Source organism: Bacillus rossius, chromosome 2 (assembly GCF_032445375.1).
Source record: "Bacillus rossius redtenbacheri isolate Brsri chromosome 2, Brsri_v3, whole genome shotgun sequence".
Taxonomy (NCBI): Eukaryota; Metazoa; Arthropoda; class Insecta; order Phasmatodea; family Bacillidae; genus Bacillus; species Bacillus rossius.
Window position 1 is genome coordinate 5,468,067 of NC_086331.1, and position 24,260 is coordinate 5,492,326.

The following is a 24,260-nucleotide window of genomic DNA, read 5'->3' on the forward strand; positions in this document are numbered from 1 at the left end:
TGTGTGGGGCTCACCAAGCTCACCCGTCACACTGATTAAATTGCCTCAGAATTTCTTTTTTGTATTTGTCTGTAATATCAATATATTCTTGTGTGTCAGTTCTAATATATGTATATACCCATGTGATCCTCACATTTTGGTTGTTTTCATTTATGTGCCTAGCGTCATAAATAAATAAATAAAAATATATTAATTATCCTTTTTTGACGTTGTACACATATTTCGACTAGAGCGCCGCGACAAATGACTGAACCTGTAAGTGCACCGCGAACTTAAAAAGCTTAGGAACACCTGCTCTAACTAATTCAGCTCACTGTCTCAACTTCGCATCGTGCAATGAGAACACCTTTATCTCAGTATTCATTGTTACGATGAGGACAAAAACCAGGTTCATCTTGACACGAAACTCTAATTTCCATGGAAGTCATCGTACATGCATTTAGGATGCACCCTTTTTGAGTCACGCGAGTATGATTCAAGTGTAGAACAGAGACGACGTAAAATAATCGTGTCATGTTTGTTGCCACGATAACAAGTGTCATGTAGAGTACTGTGTATTATAGTGACAGCTACTTCAAGATTAATTAATTCTCCGTCTACAGCGGGAGTTTGTCTGTCTGTCAGTATCAAATAGCGGAGCGATAAGACCACATAATATTTTTCCAAATGAAAGACGTCAGAATACTATATCTATATCTAGGACCCATTCAATCATACTTATTGCACAATCATAAGAAAAATTGTGTAACGTGTATTACGTTTTCAACAACAAAAGCATTACAGTTCCATAAAACGTAGTCAAGCTGATTCTCAACTGAGCTGTTAAATTTTCTCACTAGTTATGAATTCATTCTGCATTTACATTGCCACCTTCTAGTGCTAACTTCATCATACCCAGATTTAACGTGAGGGATTTCTAGAAGCTAACTGTATTCTATCCGCCTCCATAAAACTTAAAACTAGAAGAACAAATTTAAAGAGTTGTTTTGAAGTCCACTAAGGCCATTTCATTTGTTTGTTGGAATTCGGCACAAGTTTTAGTTATCCGAAACTGATCGCTCCGCTTCACCGTATTACACGTGTATTCCATGTTAAACTTTGCGCCAACGCATGTTGCGATCACACGATCTTACCTCGCGTGAACCGACAGACGATACCAATGTCGAAGAAACGTTATGTGCATTTCTATTGGTGGGCTGGAACGACATGTACACGTGAGAATCTGTTGTGTAACGGTGAGAAAATGATGCCTTATGCGGCCGCTGCGTCATTCCTGTTCGAAACTTGAAACTGAACTGAGAGCATTTCAAGGCCACTATTATAAGTATTTCACGGGAGAAGTGATTGCAACACAAGAAAAAGAAGCATTATTCTTATATGTATTATATATCATATGTCTGATTTCAAAATTGACATGCAAAAAGTCAGAAAACCATCCTAAATTGCCTGCTTGCACTGTGTCCATCCGAAATCATTGTCATGGACCGCTAGGTTCTTCTCGATGTTCTCGACTATCTTCGTGGAGCGCTCAGAACTCATTGTGTGTGTTTGGATGTGTAGGTAGAGGTTAATGAGAAGAAGGACAGGGTCAACGATAGAGGAGGGCATAGTGCCGGGGGCAGGTTGTGCCCCGTTGCGCTCGACAACCTAAAAGTCTCCAACAAGGACCACCAGACAGGTCCGTGGTCACGAAAGGAGATCGCTCTTGAACGGCCACTGTGCCGAAGACCCTGCGTGCCGATGGTGGACGCTGCAGGTCCTGAGGACTGCACAGGCACCTCGGGGTTCCTGGTTCCATTCCCGACGGCGCGGCCTCGAACCCAGGTCATCATACCCGGGCGACGTGTTCGACGTCGCTTGCGGCCGGGGGTTTTATCGGGGGACTCCTGTTTTCCCCCTCCGCGTGGCCCGTCGTCGCACCATAGGTATATCACCTCCCACAGCTTCAAGAGTCCCCGGGCACAAGTCCACCTAGTGCAGGATATCACTAAAGCATGTGCTATTAAGGGGGAGCGATAATAATCGGAAGACCCCATAAAATTTTCAACAGTTTTTCTCATATGTGACACTTTGGGAGATTTTCAAAGAACATAGTGTATATTAACAGTATATTTTTAAGTTGTAGTCATTCCCATTTTAGATTATTTTCTGCAGCTTTTATTATTAACTTTAGGCATTAAATTATAATATATAGAATGGTTTAGTGACGACACTAATATAGGTCCCTGGGTGGTGGGTGAGGATTGAGAGGATGGGGTCAATGACCGTCCGACCTCTTACGTCACGGCGGCCATCTTTAATGGTCTTGACCTTGACCTTTTACATTGACCTTGACCCTGGTGGTCATTTTGGTTACGCCATTTTGTTTTTACTCGATCTTGAATTCCGTCATCTCCAAATCGAATGTTCCACTCACCAAATGTTGCACTTTTAGTTACAGTCGCCATCTTGTTGTCTTCTGCAGGAGGCTGCCATTTAGGATTCCATCATCTTTGTTTTTGGTGTTTGTTCCTAGAGAGCGCCAGCAACGCTCTGTCTCATGCCCATAAGGTCGATGTTCCATTACCTGCCAATTTTATTGTGGTCCTTATCGTCATATTAAATTAAATTTTTATGAAAAATACATTGGAACAACGGTGATTCGAACCATGACAGCTCGGACCTCTGGGCTGGGAAACATACGCCTTTGACCGCACGGTCATCGAGACATATACCAGACCGAGAATTAAATAAGATACCTATTAAAAAAAACACACATAATTGTATTTTTTTTTAATTTGAAGGAATATTAAATATCATCACCTGTACGAGACCGAGCCACCTTTTTTTTTTTTAATACGTGTGACGGGGCTTGTGTGACGGGTCTCGTAGATGCATGTCATCCTTCAACGTGACATGAGATACATTGACGGAATACATGTAAATGCATTTGCAAGATGAACCTGACTTATTATCCATTCAGGCACTTAGAAAAGAGTAGCAGTTTTATTGACCATTGGTTGTAGAATTATTGCTAAAAAAGAAAAAAAATGTTAGGTCATCAGCATCGTATTGTCTGAATGCATCTCCTGCTCTATGCTATGCCGCATGAAGAGTCCGGCCGTCCCAGGTTCCCAGAGATGAAGCTCTGACGGCTCTGTTGCCAGTTGCAGCCCCCAGCTCTCCTCAGTGGGCCGGAGCTGGCAACAGCGGATGACCACGTGTTCACGCCGATAACCCCCCTCCGCTTCCCACTTGAACAATAGCTTCAATCCCTCCTCTGTCTCGGTCATATCTCTGCCCGCTGCACCCGAGCGCTACCTAGCGACCGTGATGAACAGCTGCGACCTTGAAGCGTGCCCTTAAAGCGCTCCGCAGAAACGGCCAGAATCAACCTTCTGCAGTACGTGCCGCCGGGCCTAAGTGCCGGGGACACACACGCGACCTCGCTGCCACGAAACAGCCTTTCGCTCCACGAACTCCAAGTTCACTCGGCGACTCCAACTTGCGACCTCTCACGTTGGATGCGGTGAAACTCGAGAAGTCTTTCAACTCGTGTCTCTTAACCTAAAGATGATAAGGATAACCAGAGACCCGTGAATTTCGCGGATTCAATGACCTCCAGGATAGACTCCAATATCCTATACACACTCGGGCAAATGCCAACTGTTCATTGGCTGTTGACTTGTGAGTCGTCTCGACTGGGTGGCCTGTTATTCGACATTTCTATGAGTGAGGGTCTCTAATTGGCCTTCAGTCCTCCAGATTAACAGAGAACCAATGACAGAAGCAGCACTAAGGTATAATTATTTGAATTTTAGCATAACACGAAATGAATCCGCGAAATTCACGGGTCTCTAAGGATAACATACTTACCTTACTTAAGGCGCTCGAGTTTGAAGTCGGAGATCGCAGAAGGGAGTACCAACTAAATGCAGTGAGAAGTACGGTACCTAGGCAAAAGAAAATGAACTGAATAATAATTGAAAGCATCACTGCCTGTTTACTATTTAATTTTCCCGCTTGGCATTGCCTTGGTACATTGAATACAGAACCATTTACACACATCTGCAGATCTAGATCTCGCATTAAAAAAAAATACATCAAATGTAATCCCTCATTACAACCACCATATTACGGGTAATTTTACAAACATTAAGAAAGCATTAGTTTTCCCTAACAGGTCCGTTGATTACAATCTTGGATGACGTAATTGTCTATAAAAGTTGTTTAGGCACACTCCCAATATTTTGGTCAAACCGGTCTCTAGTTATGGCGTTATTATGCGAGTCTGACATCCCGCACCACAGCAACGTGTTAAGTCTGGCTTGCAGTTTACGTAATTTCTCACGTAGCGTAAAAGAAAAAGTAGTAGAGTTTAATTCGCCACATTACGATTCAAGATGCTAGCAAGATATGAATTTAAGTTTATGATCACTCAAGTCTCTCTGCTTATTGTTTCCTTGAAAAACCAACCCGGTCTCTGGTTGTTAATAACGGTTGCGTCGAGGCTTACTTGTAGTCGCGCAGCATGTTGGACGATAACCCGGGCTGGCCACTGGTCGATGCGTAGGTGAATGGAACAGCCTTTCCATTTTAGCAGCGGCGCAACACGCCTGCACCCGCGAGCCGAAGTCGACTCCACCAGCCGCCAGCACCGTCTCCACGCTCGCCAGCCGCAGACCGTCGCAGGTTAACGCCTCACCATGACGTCATAAGGCTCAGCGCGCAGCGCGGTGTTGGCTCGCGGAAACACACACACGCGCAGCGCCGCGAATGTCCGTAATGCTTTTGTTTTAATCAAGCTTCAGGGCGAGAATGGACCAAGTGCCAAACAATCTATCATAATTAATACCAAATCAATTTAAAACGACGTTACTGTTACAAAAGGAGGTTAAAACAAACAAATAATAAAATTGAAGTTAATGGAGGCGTGGCAAACCCCTCAATATGGGCATGCATATTTCGCGAAAAGATTCCGAGACAAGCTGAAAGTCAAAACAATGTAGCACCGTCTGTGTTCCGTGATTGGGTGGGTTTCTCTCAGGTACATGTCGATTGTCACAACACCAATCTCACAAAGTCAGTGCGGAATCAAACACGTCATGAGTAGAGACCTGCAAAATTTGCGGTTTCGATGGCCTTCAAGATAGACTTCACATACCGCTGTACACTCGGGCAAATAACGCAAGTTCATTGGCTGCCGACTTGTAAGTCGTCTCAGCTGGTTTGTCTGTGATTCGATCCTTCTTTGGTTGAGGGTTTATAAGTGGTTGAGATTCGTTCAGATGAACAGTAAGCCAATAGCAAAATTATCTATGAGATATATGTGTTTGAATTCTAGCCTATCACCGAATGATTCCGCGAATTTTGCAGGTCTCTACTGATTGGTCATGATTAGGGGCAGGCAATTTTCGCGAAAAAACCCGAACGTCTATTAGACTGCAATAAGGTATATCCGCACCAGCGGTTTCTTCCTTGTGATTGGCGGCCGTCTGCGAGAGAAGTCGTCGCCTTGTTTTACCGAGCCGCTCAGGACGCGTTTGATTCCGCACTGACTTCATGTGATTGGTGTTGTCACAATCGACATGCACCTGAAAGAAACTCACCCAGTCACGAAACACGGACGATGATACAGTGTTTTAAATTTCAGCTGGTCTGGGAATCTTTTCGCGAAATATGCATGGCCCTAGTCATGATTCAAGCCCATATAATTAACGAGTAAACAACTTTCTTTACTTCGCTAACGTCTCTTCGACAGTGGGGTCATAAAAATGGGATACATAGGCCAACTGAAACCAGGGATTTTGGTAAAGGAATTTTCCATGGCCAATAATAACAAACCATCCCAGATTTTGAAAAAAAAATAATAATAATTGGCGAAACGTTTTTTAAACTGAAATAAGGTTGTCTGTACTAGGATTCGAACACAAACGGTTCGGAATGCAAGTCAAACGTGTTAAAAATGTGTTCCGCCAACCGGGGCTAAAGAATATCTTGACCCGTAACATTGCCTTGAAATAAAACTTTCTCTAATTTCAGCTTTTAAATTGCGTGAATGTAGCACGAAGTATCTCACTGAATAAAAGTGGCGTGGTTAGTCATTTTCTTTTGGCGTACTCGGTTATTTGTTACACGAGTTAAACTGCCGTCCAGTAAGGACAAACATAAGAAGTCGCCATGTGTTCTGAGAAGACAAGTCAGAGAAGCGAACTTACCTCTAATGACATCTGGGCTAGCCAACAAATCCTCAAATTTGACCATGCATTCCTAATTGTAGAAAAAAGACGTACCATTTTTAGTTTCTCTGTAAGTGGATTCTGGTTAGGAGCAAAAAAGGTCTTGGATTAATCCGGTAGCTGAGTAGACGAACGGCTTTACTTTATTGATAGAACGGTAGTTTTATTGACACGGCCCAGAAGACATTAAGAGGGAGTGTTGAGGCAATCCCAAAAAAAAAAGAAAGAAAAAATAGCTTTTGGCCTTCGTTTTGGCCACTCAGCTGCCGAAATTGTTCTGATTGTGTGTGGAAGAGTGGGGAGAAAATAACGCGCGAAATGACCGTGACTTAGCTGTGGGACTAGATGGCATGTCAGGACAATAACGACGATAATGGCAGCTCTGCAGGTGACCTTGGATGAGCTCGCACGAGGCAAGGCACCACGCGGTATCTCGCGGTATCTTCTTCTGCAAACACGGCGAAGCAGGAACCTTCTGGCGAGTGATTCAACCGCAGTCCTAGGTAGTCATTTGGACCGTCGATTGTTCCTGGTTATTTTTTCTTTCTTTGTTTCCAACCTGGAACGAGTATGCGGGTGTTGGCAAAAGGCAGGGAACAAGAACATCAAAGAGAAAAATTTGTGGTGGCTTGTTGGTACTCGACAACTGTTCCTGCAACAAATCCATCTGTTAGTAACTGTAGCTTAGAATGTTCTGTATAAAGATAACTCTATTGCATTGTTAACCTCAGGCAGAACGTTTCTGTTGCCCCTTCTTTGCTCATTTTCCTCAGAGTTGTAAGTTCTGGCACGGAATCGTGAACACGTTGGAATGGAAGGGCATTTATGACCGCCATGATGAGCATTAAGATACCATGGTTTATAGTCTAACCTGCAACCTAAATTTGAGACTAGAGTTAAAACCGCACAAAACCTGTGAAATTTTACTGCAAATTCGTTAAAACAGCTCAACTTCAATCTTTAATCTTAAGATTCCCACTGTTTGCTTTTTTATTTGTATCTGTCACTGATTTTGTATTGAGTTTCGCTAGCATAAGCACGAAGCCTGTTGGCAGAATTTTCATTTTTGACGTGATAACGTCTTATAAATCGATGAACGCCGGCTGCACGCACAAAAAAGCATGACTCATTGCCACGTTCCGCTTGAGCCGAGCGTGCAAGAACCGGCCAACCACCGTGCGAGAAAATCTTCTATAATATCAAACAGGTTAAGGCGGGCTTTTTAAAAGCAGCAATTTAAAAAATTTGATTTATTTGTCCAATTTCGTCATTTCAATTTAACAATTTATTGACATTGATTTGATATCAGTTTATTTCTATAACTAATTGTTCGTGATTATATTTAGCCGAATTATGAAAATTAAATTTGCAAAAACTAAATCATATTCGAAAATTAAAAAGTACCTATGCAATTTTTCATCAATGTTTTCTAATGAGGTTATCACGTAAAATTATCGTCCGTAAACCGACTTTACAGACAACCCCCTTTTTTTTAAATTAAATTCAGTGGTTCAATTTAAGAGTACGTCTACAATTGAAGTTATCTTAAACGATCAATAACATAAGAAAGACGGAAATGTCCTGATATCTGTTTTCCGCGACTTCCCGGAACCACTCCTGTCGAATGCTGGAACGGTTCTTTCCGCCAGACTGCTTATTCCTTGTTGTTGTGTTTCTGTCTCTAGTCCCTTACTGTGTATGAGACGTTTAATACAACAACAAAAATTAAATTATTATAAAAATATACTGTTTGTCTTCAAAAACCTTATAATATTTATTAATCGTCTCATACGTCTTTACAGCCTTGCTTTTGAAATAAGCAAAGGTTTTTTTTTCTCAATTATATAGAAAAATTAATCTTACATTACATCATAATAAGTCAGACTGTACACGATTTTAATAATTTAATACAACCGAAACCCAATATTCAACCAAAATGAAAACGTGTTTAGAAATACATTTAGAGAAGTAATATTTGTGTTCACGTCTAACTATCGTGTTAGTGAAATGTGTATTGAAGTATCAAATTATACAAGGTATAAATGTAGCTGCAGTGACCATAATGTAACCACATTAACGTGCAGTCTTAAATCACTTGTATCGGAAGCCCAGTTAAAAACCGGTCACTTGTGTTATGGCGTGAGAAGCTTATTTCAATACTGGTTAGATGTTAGACAACTTGGCCACCCGTTGAAAAATTATGAATAAAACAAACACTTAAATTTAATATACACGAAATATTTATAAAAATTAAATTTATTATTTTTATATATTGAAAAAGAAAATTATTTCTGATATATGTATATACGAACGAAATGATAAAAATAATTTGAGAAAAAAAATATTTTTAGTGAAGAACCTCTTGAGAAACTACATTGCGCGTTTATTATCTCTGGTCACTAAATATACTGCCTTGCTGTGGATTCGATTCACTATACACCAGTATGTCAACCATATTAACAGTGCAATTTGTATGAAGGTGCTCAATTGAATAGAGTTCGCAAAAACATTAGCACGCTAAAGTTCAGATGTGCGTTAAAATCTATTCGCAATCAATTTAATCCTATCATTAGCGCTGGAAAATTGACACAGCAGTGGTTGGTAGAGACATATTTGCAAGTGGATGCCAACAATCTCAATTATATTAAAACAAACACACGTGGCCAAAACATGGAAAACTACTTTATCGCTGAAAAAAAATGCTGAAACTATCGACCTCGTTAGAATATGACGCGATTCATGTTACCTTTGCGCCGCGGACTCGGCAGCAATGCTAGGAGGAACAGGTTAGCAAAGAACAGTGAAAGTGTTACACTGTAAGCGCGTGAAAACAGAATTCATAGAGCGTCACAGAGTCAGACAGTGAGTCGGTGATGAGAGTATCTATATTATTTAATTGCTCTCAGTTGTATTTTTTTTCTTCAAAAAAAAAACAACAAATAATGTTACTTCGATGTTTTTTATGAAATAATTTTGAGTATCGCTTCCATAATTTGTGCATATTCCTGATCACTTTTAATAAGCTAAAATTTGTGCCTTACTACCTATGAGGATAAAAAACCGCAATCTCCTTAAACAGGCAAAGAATTAATAATTATATTTTTGTAATTTTTTTAAATTATTTCTTGAGTTAAGGAGGAGCTGAAAAATGCATGCAAGTCGTATTTCAGAGCTTTTAGTGGAGGAATTAATTGGTATTTAGTCTCTAATCACATCGATACCATGACTTGCAAATAGGGTGGAAATAAATAAGAAGAAGAATCAGTTATGGAATGCATTTCCCGAGAATGCCTACCAGAATATGGCAACGTCTACCACTTTTTCAATTGAAAAAAAAATCGGGTTTTTATAATGCTGGGAATTTAAAACTATTCACCTTGGTGTGACCTCAATTGATCTGAACACTCAAAATACCTTGATCACTTTAAAAAGTTAAAGAAAGTAATTATGCGTGTTGCTTCTGTGCGAGTTACATACACTGTGGACTGGCGCGTAGTCTTCTCGTCGTCACAGGACAACTGTGAAACTTGAGCGGTGACCGTGACATCATATGGCAGAGAAATAAAAGATAAAGGTTTAATGCAAGTTCCTTAAGTGCTTTCAAGAATCTGTACCGGTTGTCTTACGCATAAAAATCACTCTGAAAATACGCGTTTCAGCCATTTTAACTGTTCTAAAAATACATTTTAAAAACCTTATCTGAAGTAGCTTGGCTCCTGGGTTGTAGCCGTGTCCTTGGCAAATAATTCACCAACGTTTCGGTCGACATTGCAGTCGCCATCATCAGGGAGCAGTTACCTACTCAAGGACACGGCTACAACCCAGAAGCCAAGCTACTTCAGACAATGGCCGTGAAAGCCTGCGAACATTGTTAACCTAATCCGAAATCAAAAGTACTTTCCGGCCCTCAGCGAACTCTGAAATGCCCCACTCGTATGTCTGGAGCGGTCTTGTAATCGCTTTGTTTGTCGTGGAGCTCTGCGCACCGCGTCTGTGTCCGGGCAGACGGGGGGGGGGGGGGGACTTGCGCAGACGAGACACGTCAAGGCGAAGGACAGGGAATTGTGTGTCTATGCGTCTGTGTGTGTGCGACCGTGGCAGAATAGCGCCAACCAAGTGCAAGGGCGAACGGGAAACAAGCTGTTTTCTGGGAATGGCTGTTCAGCCAGGGTGACGTTTCGTGAGGAATCAGCGACAGCGGTGGATGGTTTTCAGTAGGTGGTTGGGAGGGGGGGGAGGGGGTAAGAGACAGGTCTTATCTTGCGGATGGCGCGGCGTCTGAGGAGGGGGAAGCCTTCTTTTCACAGACGAGAGAGCCAAACTCCCGATCGTGCATCTTCGGATGTTTTTTTTTTTGTTCATTGTAAATAAATATGGCGGTGTTGATAAAAGGAAAGACCATAAACAAGGCAAAGGTATTTATTTGTACGTTGCCATATTTTTCGTTTGCCGTGTGTCCGTGAATGTTTATTTTGGACAACTCATGATAACTAATGGTCAATTAGGTGAGTTTAGCTACATTATACATACTTTAAAACATTGTGGACGGTTGATTTGTTTAGGATAGATACATTAAAGATTCTGTGAAATCATGTAAACGGTTTCCTAGCGCTGGATAGCTACATATTAAAAAGTTATTTGCTAAGCAACCATTAAATGATTTTACCGTCTTTTTAATGTAGATATACTTACCTAATATATAACCAACCATCCACAATGTTTTAAAGTATTTATAATGTAGCTAACCTATCCTAATCGACCGCAAAATTCAATGCCAAACCGGTTTATACAATCAGCTAGAACGGGGGGAAAAAAGCGAGCATGAACGTCGGGGAACTTCGGGTGTGGCTCTCTCGTCTGTGAAATTAGGGAAGCCTAATATGTACTCAAGCGCTGTCCCTGCCCGAACACGCCCGAATATTCACCTTCGGCCAACCTCGGGTTTATTTATATATATTTACATTTATATTTCTCTGTTTATTTTAATGTAGCTATACAAACATAACCAAACGTCCATGGTGTTTTAAAGTGTTTTAATGGAGCTAAACTAACCGACTACTTTTAATATTTGAATTCATTTTTCCTGCGAAAAAATAAAACAAATCCCGAGGTTGGCCGAAGGTGAATATTCGGGCGTGTTCGGGCAGGGACAGAACTTGATGGACATCTTAGGCTTCTCGTTTTTTTTTTCCTAACCTAAGTTAAAACTAAGTGTGTAAGGGAGGGGTCTAGGTAGGGAAGACTCTAAGTGCGTCTCAGGGCAAGCCCTATACGCTCTAAACATGCGGGTTTTTAACCATGCAGAAAAGGTCACGTGCATCATGTGCTAGGAGGGGATTGGCCAGCCACGGCAGACGTTTTCGCCATGACTAACTCCCCTCACTCTTAATTCTAGACTAAAACTAGATAAGTTGGGCCCAGGTAAAACCTGCATAGACAGAGGGAAAACCCTGGGCACATACATGCGGGATGCAAAGGTCATGCATTATTACAAGCAGGTGGATTACAGGAATAGAAGGATGGTCCTGGAAGAAGAGTGGGGCATGGTAGAAGTTCTACTATGCAAGGGGTGGGGCACTTGGACTTTTAGTCCGCATTGGTTTGGTCAGGTCTGGTCTTTTGGGGGCGGCTTATGCCGTTTCCCGTCGTGCTGCCAGTTAGCACTCATTGTGGCTGTGTAATATGATCGTGTAAGTGGGGCGGTCGCGAACTGTGGCGTCGGACTAGACTCCAGAGTGGTGACAGAGCTTCAGGTCGACCTGTCGCCAGTAAAAGGCTGTCGGTCAGTTGGAGAAATTTCCACCATCTGTCATTGAAAAGTCCTAGCTGCAGTACTACGCTGTGTGAGCTGCGGTCGCGAGCAGGGTATCGAGCCAGACTCCAGAATGGTGACATAGCTTCAGGTCGACCTGTTGCCAGCAAAAGGCAGTCGGTCAGTTAGAGAAATTGCCACCTTCTGTCATTGAAAAGTCCTAGCTGCAGTACTACGCTGTGTGAGCTGCGGTCGCGAGCAGGGCATCGAGCCAGACTCCAGAGTGGTGACATAGCTTCAGGTCGACCTGTCGCCAGTAAAAGGCTGTCGGTCAGTTGGAGAAATTTCCACCATCTGTCATTGAAAAGTCCTAGCTGCAGTACTACGCTGTGTGAGCTGCGGTCGCGAGCAGGGTATCGAGCCAGACTCCAGAGTGGTGACATAGCTTCAGGTCGACCTGTCGCCAGTAAAAGGCTGTCGGTCAGTTGGAGAAATTTCCACCATCTGTCATTGAAAAGTCCTAGCTGCAGTACTACGCTGTGTGAGCTGCGGTCGCGAGCAGGGTATCGAGCCAGACTCCAGAATGGTGACATAGCTTCAGGTCGACCTGTTGCCAGCAAAAGGCAGTCGGTCACTTAAAGAAATTGCCACCTTCTGTCATTGAAAGACTCTAGCCTAGCATCTACGCTGTTAATCTTCGAAGGATAATTTATTTATTCCGTTAGGGCCCCGCTGGGCCAAAGCGCCAGGTCTTATCTTGCGGAATCCGCGGCGGTCTGAGGAGAGCCTCGCCCCCCCCCCCCCCCCTCCACCCCCCTCTCGGAGGAGGAGGAGGAGGAGGGGCGGAGGAGGAGGAGGAGGAGGGGCGGTTGAGTAGGGGAGGAGGGGAGAGTGTCGCGAGGGACAGAGGACGCGACGGGCGGTCAGCGAGTCGCCGGAAGCAGACCCGCCACAGCGGCGATGTGATCCGGCCGCCGCCGAACAGCCAGGTGAGTGCCCCCGGGGTTTTTACACGTGTTCCCGCGCGCCCTTCTGGCCTTCACAAATAATCATAACTAGCCAGCACAACAGTTTGTCGATGATTATTTTTCTGATGTTATACTTCTTTAGGAGCGTTATAAAAAAAATGAGAGAGAGTTATTTCGTACGCGCGCACCGTGCAACGAAATTTTCACTGGATGAAAAAAAAAAAAAAGCTAAATTCGAATAAAAATTATATACCTGCTTTTAAATATTATAATTTAGTCATTGATATTGAAAACGTGTTCAAATCATTAGTGATAGAAATTGTGTCTATAAACTTTTCAAGTGAGGTTATGTTCCCGAATGTATAATTAATTCTCAATATAAATTATTAAATTATATTTAATAAGTAATTTAAATTAATAAGTTGTAATAAACAGATGACATGATTATTAATTTCATACTCGTGTTTGTATTAGTTTTGAATGCTGAGTATTTATTGAAATTTTTTTAATATGATTTAATTTATACTCTACCAACCATTTTTTAATAACTTTAGTCGTTTTATTATTTTATTTCTACTCATTGCTTGCATGTAAAATTACCGTTATTGTTTATTACGCTAAGTAAGCATAACTGCTAACGCACGTACATAAGTACACTCACTTTTTTTTTAAATATTTCAATGAATGAATATAATATTTGCAAAAAATTTTAAACCCAAAACTAAATCTTTTCACTATTTCATAAAAATTCCAATTTATGGCGATCAACCTTGTGATTTGTAATTTTACGATTGTTATTATGTGCATTTGTTTGTTGAAACTTACGTTATAAACGTGGGAATTTTTCGATGTGTAAACAATTTATCTCCCGGTGTACGCCGATAGGTAGGAGTAACTTCGCGAAAATGGAAATAAATTCGATGAACGGAACCACGCGTATCTAAAGATAACAGCTGTTTAAGACATCAAAAAACACTAAGGCAACATATCACATAGATAATTTTTTTTATCATTAGGAAGAATGCACAAGTTAAATTAAGATTTTTAAAAAAAGTGATTGATTCGTTTTGTCACTGATTTTGCAAAATTTCTAAATGCTCTTAAAATGTACAGTTTCTCACCAACCCCTTGCACGCCTTTTTCTTTTTTTTTTCATTCTGTCTGTATTGCATTGAAGAGAACTGTAAAATTCACGGATTCATTTCGCGATAGGCTAGCATCAAAACAACTATGCCTTCGTACCGCTTCTGCGATTGGCCTACATTTTATCCGCGGAACTGTGAGCCAATGGGAAACACTAAACCAAGAAAGTGCCGAATTACGGACAGCCTAGGTGAGACGTCTCACGTGTCAGTAGCCAATGAACAGGTGTCATTTCCGCGAGTATTTAAAGGACTTTGGAGTCTATCCTAGAGGTCAATGAATCCGCGAATTTTGCAGGTCTCGAATTATTTTGCTTCAGTGAATGGGCCACAGTTTTTCTGAAGGACTCTGGGCCAATGAAAAATCTTTAACATAAAAATTAGCGAATCACGATCATTCCAGTCAACAGGTGTTGCGAGTCGGTAACCAATCAGCAGATGTAATTTGCACGAGTGCATAGAGGATCACGGAGTCTATCCTTTAGGGATTTGAAATCGCGAATTTTACAGGTCTCTAGTCATTGATTATCACAGCGAGCGTGCCGGACGCCTGCAAGCAAGTAACGTCAAATAACCACGGGCCAATCAGGGAGCTCCTCGCCTGCGGCGGCCCTGGCTTGTTGGCGCCGTGTCGCGTTAAGCCCCCCGCCTACCCGGGAACACACACGGTGCGCAGAGCTTCAGGGAAAACAACGTAACTACTCAACACATCCGAGTGGGGCCTGCTCACGAAAAGCATTTAAGAGTTCGCTGAGGACCGAAAAGTACTTTTGATTACGGATTAAGTTTTTAAACCGTATTTTTAGAAGAGTTAAAAATGGCCAAAACACATGATTTCAGAGTAATTTTTAGGCGTAAAACAACCGGTACTGATTCTTGAAAGCACTTACGGAACTTGCATTACACTTTTATCTTCATTTCTTGGCCATATAATGTTACGGTCACCGCTCATGTGACGACGAGAAGACTGCGCGCCAGTACAGAGGAGACACCGCGCTAGAAGCACCAGCGAGCGTCGCGCTTATCATCCCGCCTCGCTGACACACATACACCCCTGACGAGGCGGGCCCCTTAAGGCCCCTGCGCACAAGTCCGCGGCGCTAGACTCCCCCCCCCCCCCTCCACCATCCCTCGACAGGCAAGGCCGTGTTCCACCGAGGTCACGTAGCGACGGCTGTCCGGATCAGAAGAACTTCCCGCCTACTTCCTGGTACAGAACGCTGACATTAAAAAAAATTGGTTGTCTGTAAAGTCGATATACGGACGATAGTTTAAAGTGACAAAGTCATAACAAAACATTGATAAAATGATTGCATACTTCTATGAATAGAATTGAATCATTTTTATTGAATTATCACTATTTTGTATGGATACAAAGAAGGAGTGAAATTAAATCTACAATTTAATTGATAAATTTACTTTTATTTGCACTCATTAATTCAAATATGTTTATTTCTTTAACGAACAGATAATTTTAACTATTACTTTTATACATGTTTGCTATTTAACTTCTTCCAATCTGTGTTATTCTGTTAAGGATAGGACGATGATAGGAAAAGAAGGAAACGAATGGGAGTGTTTCAAGTTTAATGTGCCTCGAAAAAGGCAAATCTATGGCTGTTCCAATCGAGTGGAAGAGAGATATATGCGGCGCAAACGTACAATGAACGTTACGGGACATAGGGCAACGGGACAATGTGCGTAACGGGACCCTTTTTCGTGCGTGCAGCCGGCGTTCATCGATTTATTAGACGTTGTCACGTCAAAAAAATTATTTGTCGGACTGAGATGAAGTTAGCTCTATATCCGCCGGCTCTATCCGGCCGTCCGGGACAGAGAGCTTGGGACAACAACAGCCTAAGTCATTCCACACAACTACGGCAGTTTCCAACCGAGTTTTTATATTTTTACAACAAAATTTTCAAACATAACGATGGCGACCGTGTCGAGTTACACACGGTTCAACACTGTAGTTACTTAAAGACTCACAAAATATTTTAGCTGTATTATTTATCGCAATTATCATGCCAAATGGAATGGGGAGAAAAAATACCACGTTTATAACGTAGTTATTAACAAACATATGCATGTAGCTAATAACGATCAAGGCTTATTGCCATAGATTCCTGTTTTTGTGATACTTAGTTTTACAGTATTTTTTATTTTTTTTGAAATATTGAATTTATTTATTGAAAACAAAAATAAATGTTGTGTGCTAGTCTTACAGTACTCGCCAGTGATATGTTGATGAGCAAAATCATGTGTTCTCATGTTGTTCATGTTGCGAATCAACTTACCATACGAAATTCGGACACGAAATTTAACGTAGAATTGTTTGACGTGACAACGTCTAATAAATCGATGAACGCCGGCTGCACGCACGAAAAAGGGTCCCGTCACGCACATTGTCCCGTTGCCCTGTGTCCCGTTACGCTCATTGTACGCCTGCCCTGCATCTATCTCTCTTCCACTCGATTGGAAAAACCATCGATTTGACTTTTTCGAGGCACATTAAACTTGAAACACTCCAATTCGTTTCCTTCTTTTCCTATCATCGTCCTATCCTTAACAGAATAACACAGATTGGAAGAAGGTAAATAGCAAACGTGTATAAAAGTTATAGTTAAAATAATCTCTTCGTTAAAGTAATAAACATATTTGAATTAATGAGTGCAAATAAAAGTAAATTTATCAATTAAATTGTACATTTCATTTCACTCCTTCTTTGTATATCCATACAAAATAGTGATAATTCAATAAAAATGATTCAATTTTATTCATAAAAGTATTCAATCATTTCATCAATGTTTTGTTATGACGTTGTCACTTTAAACTATCGTCCGTAAACCGACTTTACAGACAACCAATTTTTTTTTCTCATCGTTGTCAGCCATGGGCGCAAATCTGTATAATTCGCATGGGAGGCCTGGCAAAAATTTCTTGATTGTGGGAGGGGGCGAAAATTTTTCGCGTGGGTTTAACCGACGCAAATCTTCTCCGAATAGGATGCTTGTATGTTGTATACTGTCCATATTTTGGCCTATATGTAGAGACCGGAAAAATTCGCGAATGCATTTCGCGATAGGCTAAAATACAAATAGTTATGCCTCAGTGCCGCCTCTGCTATTGGCTCACAACTCACCTGGATGACTCTGGGCAAATGAGAACCGCCTGACCAAAGCTTTATCGAATCACAGGCTGCTGCGATGGAACGTCTCACAAGACAGCAGCCAATGAGTGGGTGACATTTGATCGAGTGTACGTAGAACTATGGAGTTCATCCTAGAGGTCATTGAACCCGCGAATTTTTCCGGTCCGTACCTATATGTAGATAATAAGCAGTACATTTTTTTTTTAAATACGCAGGAAGTTTTCCATTGGTTTCGCATGAAACCGGTTTTCACGATCACCCTTCAACAAGCCAAAGCGGGCGCCCTTGAGAGAGGGGATTGTTAAATCGGCCCGGGGGGGGGGGGGGGGGGGGGACTGCCCCCTTATACCAGCTGTTATTTAAGGGCGAAGGATGAAATTTGAACACGATACCTCACTTGCACTTGTTGTAAAGTAACGAAAAAAAATTTTCAACAAATATTCTCTAAGTGTAACATAAAGAGTGTAAAAAGTCGCGCACGTTTTCCTGATTATTGTCTCTTCCGCGGCTTTTTACGCCCATTATATTACACATACATTATATTACACACACTGTTGAAAGTATTTGTTGTAGAACAGAAATAGCTTGAAAACTAAAAGAAATGACGAGAAAATGAAAGGAAGAAAATTCATTTTGGTTAGTTGGATCGAACCTTAATACTTTCACTGTGCTGGAGTTTCTGAGTACATGTTGACTTTGGACTACAGGCTGTCCTTGCATATCGCGAGATAAAATCGTATAAAGGGCTTTGTTTTCCTCCTTACTGGTCTGTTTATTTATAAACCACTGACCCGGTGACGCAGTGATTGTCCGTGGCCTGACAGCCAGCTCTTGTTGTGGCCTCATGCTGGGTGACTTTACAGGCTTGCAACACGCCGGTATTGTGTGCATAGTGGATTGCCTACCTCACAGGCGCGAACAGCTGTTTACGACGCCAAGTGTCGTAATGTACACATAATTCTTATTCCTTGTGCGCTTCCGTTTATCGCGCCCGTCTTTCTCACACCTAATTCCTGACAGAGTGGAACGGCACCCCTGGTTGCTCATTCTTTTGTTGCACTAAACTGCCAGCGACTCGCAGCACTCGCCACGGCTCATTACTTTTTATGAGCCCTCTCTCATCGAGAGCGCTCCAGAAGCCCGCTCACTCACCGAACCGTTGGTAGCTACGACAACTAGTCTCGTCATGAGTCGTCATGCGCTTGATGCCACGTGGCAAGCGGGTGGTAGCATGGAAATATCCTTAAGAGGCCCGCCTCGTCAGGGGTGTATGTGTGTCGATGAGGCGGGATGATAAGCGCGACGCTCGCTGGTGCTTCCAGCGCGGTGTCTCCTCTGGACTGGCGCGCAGTCTTCTCGTCGTCACAGGACAACTGTGAAACTTGAGCGGTGACCGTAACATTATATGGCGGATAAATGAAGATAAAAGTGTAATTCAAGTCCCTTAAGTGCTTTCAAGAATCTGTACCAGTTGCTTTACGCCTAAAATTTACTCTGAAAACATGCGTTTTAGCCATTTTAACTCTTCTAAAAATACAGTTTAGAAACTTAATCCGAAATCAAAAGTACTTTTCGGCCATCAGCGAACTCTTAAATGCTTTTCGTAAGCAGACCCCACTCGGATATCTTGAATAGTTTTGAAATCACGTGTGTATTTCCTGAAGCTCTGCGCACCGTGTGTGTGCCCGGGCAGGCGGGGGCCTTAAGACACTACCGATGAATACGTTTTATCCCTCCTATTTTTGTTTACGGAAGAATGTAGCTGTATAAAGTGAGCTACATTTAAATGGTAAACGTATAACGTAGAGACCTGCAAAATTCGCGGTTTCGATGGCCTTCAGGATAGACTGCACATGCCCCTGTACACTCGGGCAAATAACGCAAGTTCATTGGCTGCCGACTTGTAAGTCGTCTCAGCTGGTTTGTCTGTGATTCGATCCTTCTTTGGTTGAGGTTTTATAACTGGTTGAGATTCGTCCAGATGAACAATAAGCCAATAGCAAAATTATCTAAGAGGTATATGTGTTTGAATTCTAGCCTATGACCGAATGAATCCGCGAATTTGGCAGGTCTCTACGTATAAGTCAATGAAATTCGTTCAAGTGTAGGAACATTACCAAAAATGATTTGACAGGAAACTGGACGAGGCCAGAAGCACTCGCGTGTTTACGCTGCGGTAACTGGGCACAGGTGGGCAGGATCCATATCTTTGGCGTATGATTCTCACGTGTTATCAGCAGGAGCGGCGACGTGGGAAACAACCTCGATAAGCGGCGTTCGAGTACATGTGAAATTCTCAGTCCACTGTAAGTCCCGAACGTGGTGGTGAGCCCGATTTCTGATATCGGCAGTCGAATTTTCTTATCTTGCATGCCATGACCAGGTGTGGTTAATCATATTCCGTTTTCGAACAATCTGATACACAGCCAACCTTCATGCAATATTTCATTGCAAGTTTATGAACAAAACGGTTGGTCCTATTTTTTTACAGATATCCACATTGTGTTAAGTCTGGAAAAAGTAATGTAAGTTGGAAATGGTCAGGGAAAGTCAGGGAATTCACTTGGGATCCTGGAAAACACATAATAATTCCCAGTGATGATAATCCGAGAGAAAAAAATATTTTCAGTCTGCTATCACCCGGACAATGAATTTTTTTTTTTTTTTAGGTGGTTGTTTTAGTGCATAGACACACAAACTGTAGAATCGCGTATTCATTTTATGTTTGAATTTTCAATATATATATAATCCAAGGCCAGAAATATTTATAAAATAGCAAAATAGTTATGTTATTTAAAGTTTTATCAAAATATTGGAATCAATGTACAGGAAAGGTGAGGGAATTATTATCATATATTCGTGTGGACAGCATTTTTGACGTGACAACGTCTAATAAATCGATAAATGCCGGCCGGCCGCACGAAAAAGTGTCCCGTTACGCACATTGTTCCGTTACGCTGTGTCCCGTTACGCTCATTGTACGCTTGCGCCGCATCTATCTCTCTTCCACTCGACTGTTTATAAAGTGAAGTGAAAAGTTAATGTGGTTTTCATTGCTTATTACAACAACAATTTTGGCAATATGCGTTAATTATTCTTGCATTTTAAAAATCTGATTACTAGTATAATTTCAAGTATTTATTCTTTTTTATTAAAATAAAAATGATTCAATTTTATTCTTAAAAGTATGCAATCATTTCATCAATGGTTTTTTTTGACGTTGTCTCGTTAAACTATCGTCCGTAAACCGACTTTACAGACAACCAATTTTTTTTGTTTCGTAAACATACCCCATTAGGGGATGTTGAGCCTGTTTTTCTTTCTTCTTTCAAATCGCGTGGTTTTTTTTACCGAATGTTCGCACGCCGTGTGTGCGCCTGGCCAGGCGGGGCCCTAAGTGTTAGGGTTGGCACAACTGAACCGTGGGACACGCAGGCGCAATCACTTGAACAGAAACCTAGTACTCTGAGTCTGTGCGGCACTTCTCGCAAGTGTCTGCCGAGCATCGCTGTTGCGGCGATCGTGAGTTCGATTCCGGCCGCCCGCGCCGGGGATGACGTCATGGTTTCCCATGATCGACTCCTGGAGGGTTTCATTTCTTAACGTTTAGCTTAATTCAGGGGTTTTCACACTTTTCACACCCACAGCGGTATTAATTTATGGATTATGTCCGTCATACAACGAAATGAGGTTCTTCGCGAAAAATGTTTAAAATATATAAATAAATCACAAACCCAAAAACTGTCTAAATTAAAAATTTTTATGTTTAACAAATCAATTTTTTTTATTCTCAATATACTTTGGTATTTTTTTTAATGAAGCTTTTTTATAAATAAACACATGAGGTGGTGGAAAATATCTAACTGCGCAATTAAGGCAGTTTAAGATTACGCTCTGTTGCATTGCTAGTGGAGTTATTCCTACGGGCCAGTCACTCGAGCGAGTGATTTTGTAAAATAGAATAGACTTTGCCACGCAATTTCTGGGGACCTCAGCCTTAATTGGCGTAAAGCTGTTGGCCAGTCGCAAACGCAAAATAAAATAAAAAAAATGTGCAATTTGTCCGGACATATGTTTTCTTCTTTCCCGAATGTATTCCTTGAAAAATACACTCAACTTTTACGGGGTTAAAAGTACTTTGTTTCCTCTGTAAATGCCACGTCCAATAGCGTCAGAAAAATATCAGGGAATCTTCCGCTTGCTTCTAAGCCTTGTTTATTGTTCCTTGCAGCATCGTAAACGGATTCCTTTAGGCTCCCATCAATTAGGGCATCACGCTAAAAAGAAAAAATATGTATATATGCTATCATCTAACCTCAACTTATAAACTACGCTTCCAATTATACCCGAAACGATCGCAGTGTTTATATCCGTGTTTTATTTTATTATTTTTTCTCTTGCGGGTTGTTCATAATTACCATACATTAAATATTTTCCTCAGAAGTACGTGACCTTGAAAGTATTTACGGTGCAGCTTTATCATCAGTGGTATTTCCCATTGATAAAAAGTACGAAAGCAAACTTAATATTTTCCTTTTACGTCACGCATGTGATAATTTCAAATGCAACGAAGAACACGGTTTTGATAACAAAGTCTTGACACATTGTTATTGATGTGCCTGTAAACTTGGAACTAATGCCGTCTGCGTAAGACAATGGCTCTGTCATGTTATGTTTCATGTTTGATGATAAGGTTTCGTCCCTAGCCTAGAATGGTAAATGTAAATTATTATTTGTTGTGTTTTTCAAGACCAATGCGCAAGTTTGTCGTGCGAGGAATTCGTAATAGGAGCATGGGCGAACGCTTTTCTGATGTTTCCTAACGCTTTCTTTCGTCTCACGAAACCGCAGTTGAAATACCGCGTTGCCGTCATTCGAATCGGATTTCAGGCGGAACTTGGGCTGCTCACTCGTTCATAACATCGATTTTTCCACCCATTATCAACTAACCAGGAACACCAGAATTTCACATCGACTTTCTGGTCGCAGGGAATGCGTCTAAAACACAAGAATTCGTGTTACGTTTATGTTTGTATCACCGACCTTTTTATTTTGCCCTAGACAGTATCCAGCAAACAGTGAACAATTAAGTAGTGAAATTCATTCCAATGGACACAATCCTGTCAACCTGCCGACGGCCGGAGAACTAAATATGCGTTGCTTTCAGCTGCATACTGAACAATCTAACTCCGGATTCCACTGGAAAATCCTATGCTACTGAAAAATCTACGCTATTCACTGTGATCAGTTCGTGTGGATGGGAAATAATTGCATATTCCGTGTAAATCGTTGGGGGAAAAAAACAGTGAATAATTTATTGTGTGTCGGTGAATAGATTCTTAAATGATAACCTGATTAATCGACTATTGTTTTACATATTATTTATTATCCATACTAATAATTAATTCTTTCGTTTGGTCAACGGTTTACTCTCCCCCCTGGAGACAGTGGTTCTCCCTACTGTTCGCCTCTCACTGCACTCCTCTGTCCCAACACACTGCCTCGCACTACTCATTCGTCCGGCGCACACAACACAGTCGCGGATACTTAAGTCCCCGATGCAACAATCTCCGCACACGAAGCCCGTCGCTCGTCACCCGCTTTCGCTCGCCAAGGGGTTACTTTCACTCTTCACTTCACTGCCTCGGAGGCCGGCGTCGCCGTTATATACCCCTTAGCACCCTTCTGGAATGTTCTTTGCACCCTTTCGAAATATCAGGGTTGACTTGTCACCCGAAGCTCCCAGAACAATGGCGTTATAGTTACGACACTTCACGCAGGCGGGACTCTCGAAACATGTCGAACCCTCCAGAGCCGTAGATAGTTCAGTGAGGAAGCGATGAGGCAGGGGGAAACGGGGATGGGGTAGCGAAGTGTCGTTTGCTAATCGGATTAGGCGTGCAGCAGTAATGGAACACACCCCACCCGAGGGATAACGGACCAGCTGGCTGGAAAAAACAGACCACTGGACCGCCCCACGTCCCAGCCACCAGTATACTCGCAACAATATGCAATTACTTCGCTTAACAATAAATAGAGACCCGTAAAATTCGCGGGTTCATTTCGTGTTATGCTAAAATTCATATAATTATACCTTAGTGCTGCTTCTGTCATTGGTTCACTGTTAATCTGGAGGACTGAGGGCCAATTAGAGACCCTCACTCATAGAAGTGTCGAATCACAGGCCACCCAGTCGAAACGACTCACAAGTCAGCAGCCAATGAACAGTTGGCATTTGCCCGAGTGTGTAGAGGATATTGGAGTCTATCCTGGAGGTCATTGAACCCGCGAATTTGTCGGGTCTCTAACAATAAGTAGGATTTCTATGATTTGCATGGAGAATTGTCGGTTGGTTTGCAGTCGGAATTTATATTTTTGAAACAGTTCATATAATTATATTCAGCTCGAAGAGAGTAATGACGTCTTACTTAATGGCAAATTATTTTGTGAAATATGTGCTTAGAAAATCTTCACACTTCAAAAAAAATTGTTTGCTGTTAGATACACAGTACTTAAGAATTCAATTAAATTTTGAATGTTTAAAGACCTGCAGGTGTGTAAGTGGCGATACTTTCAGAGGGTTTATGCTATTTCTTGTAGTTGTGTCTACGTTAAGGAACGTGCATAGCTAGCAAAGAATGTGTGTATATATATTTAAATATATATATATACATTCTTCATTTGTTTGGAATCTCGTTACCCATATGTTTTAGGAATTGGTGTTTGGTCATCATATAAAAATACTTTTAACCTAAAGTGTCTGAATATGCATATACTCCATTGTATATCGCCATCCAGCGTAAGTTTAATTGAAGATAATATTAATAGATAATTTTCAAAAATTGTTATTTATTTCTAAATATTTGTGTTGCTTACAGCGCCTCCGTGTGATGCTTGCGAAGCCTACAAGTATTGCTTGCAGTGCCTTTAAGTGTTGCTTGTAGCGCCTCCGGGTGTTGCTTGTAGCGCCTCCGGGTGTTGCTTGCAGCGCCTCCTTGTGTTGCTTGCAGTGTCTCCAGGGGGGTTGCT

At 41.7% G+C, this 24,260-nt stretch overlaps 1 protein-coding gene across 1 annotated transcript in view; it reads left to right on the plus strand.

Annotated features, from left to right (window-relative positions):
• The first annotated feature begins 243 nt into the window (after positions 1-243).
• Positions 244-24,260, plus strand: part of LOC134529939 (solute carrier family 41 member 1-like) — a 95,100-nt gene continuing 71,083 nt past the window's right edge. The window contains exons 1-3 of the mRNA XM_063364486.1: positions 244-255; positions 1,561-1,824; positions 12,878-12,959. Coding sequence (XP_063220556.1) covers positions 244-255; positions 1,561-1,824; positions 12,878-12,959 — 358 coding nt within the window. The remainder of the gene's footprint in view (positions 256-1,560; positions 1,825-12,877; positions 12,960-24,260) is intronic.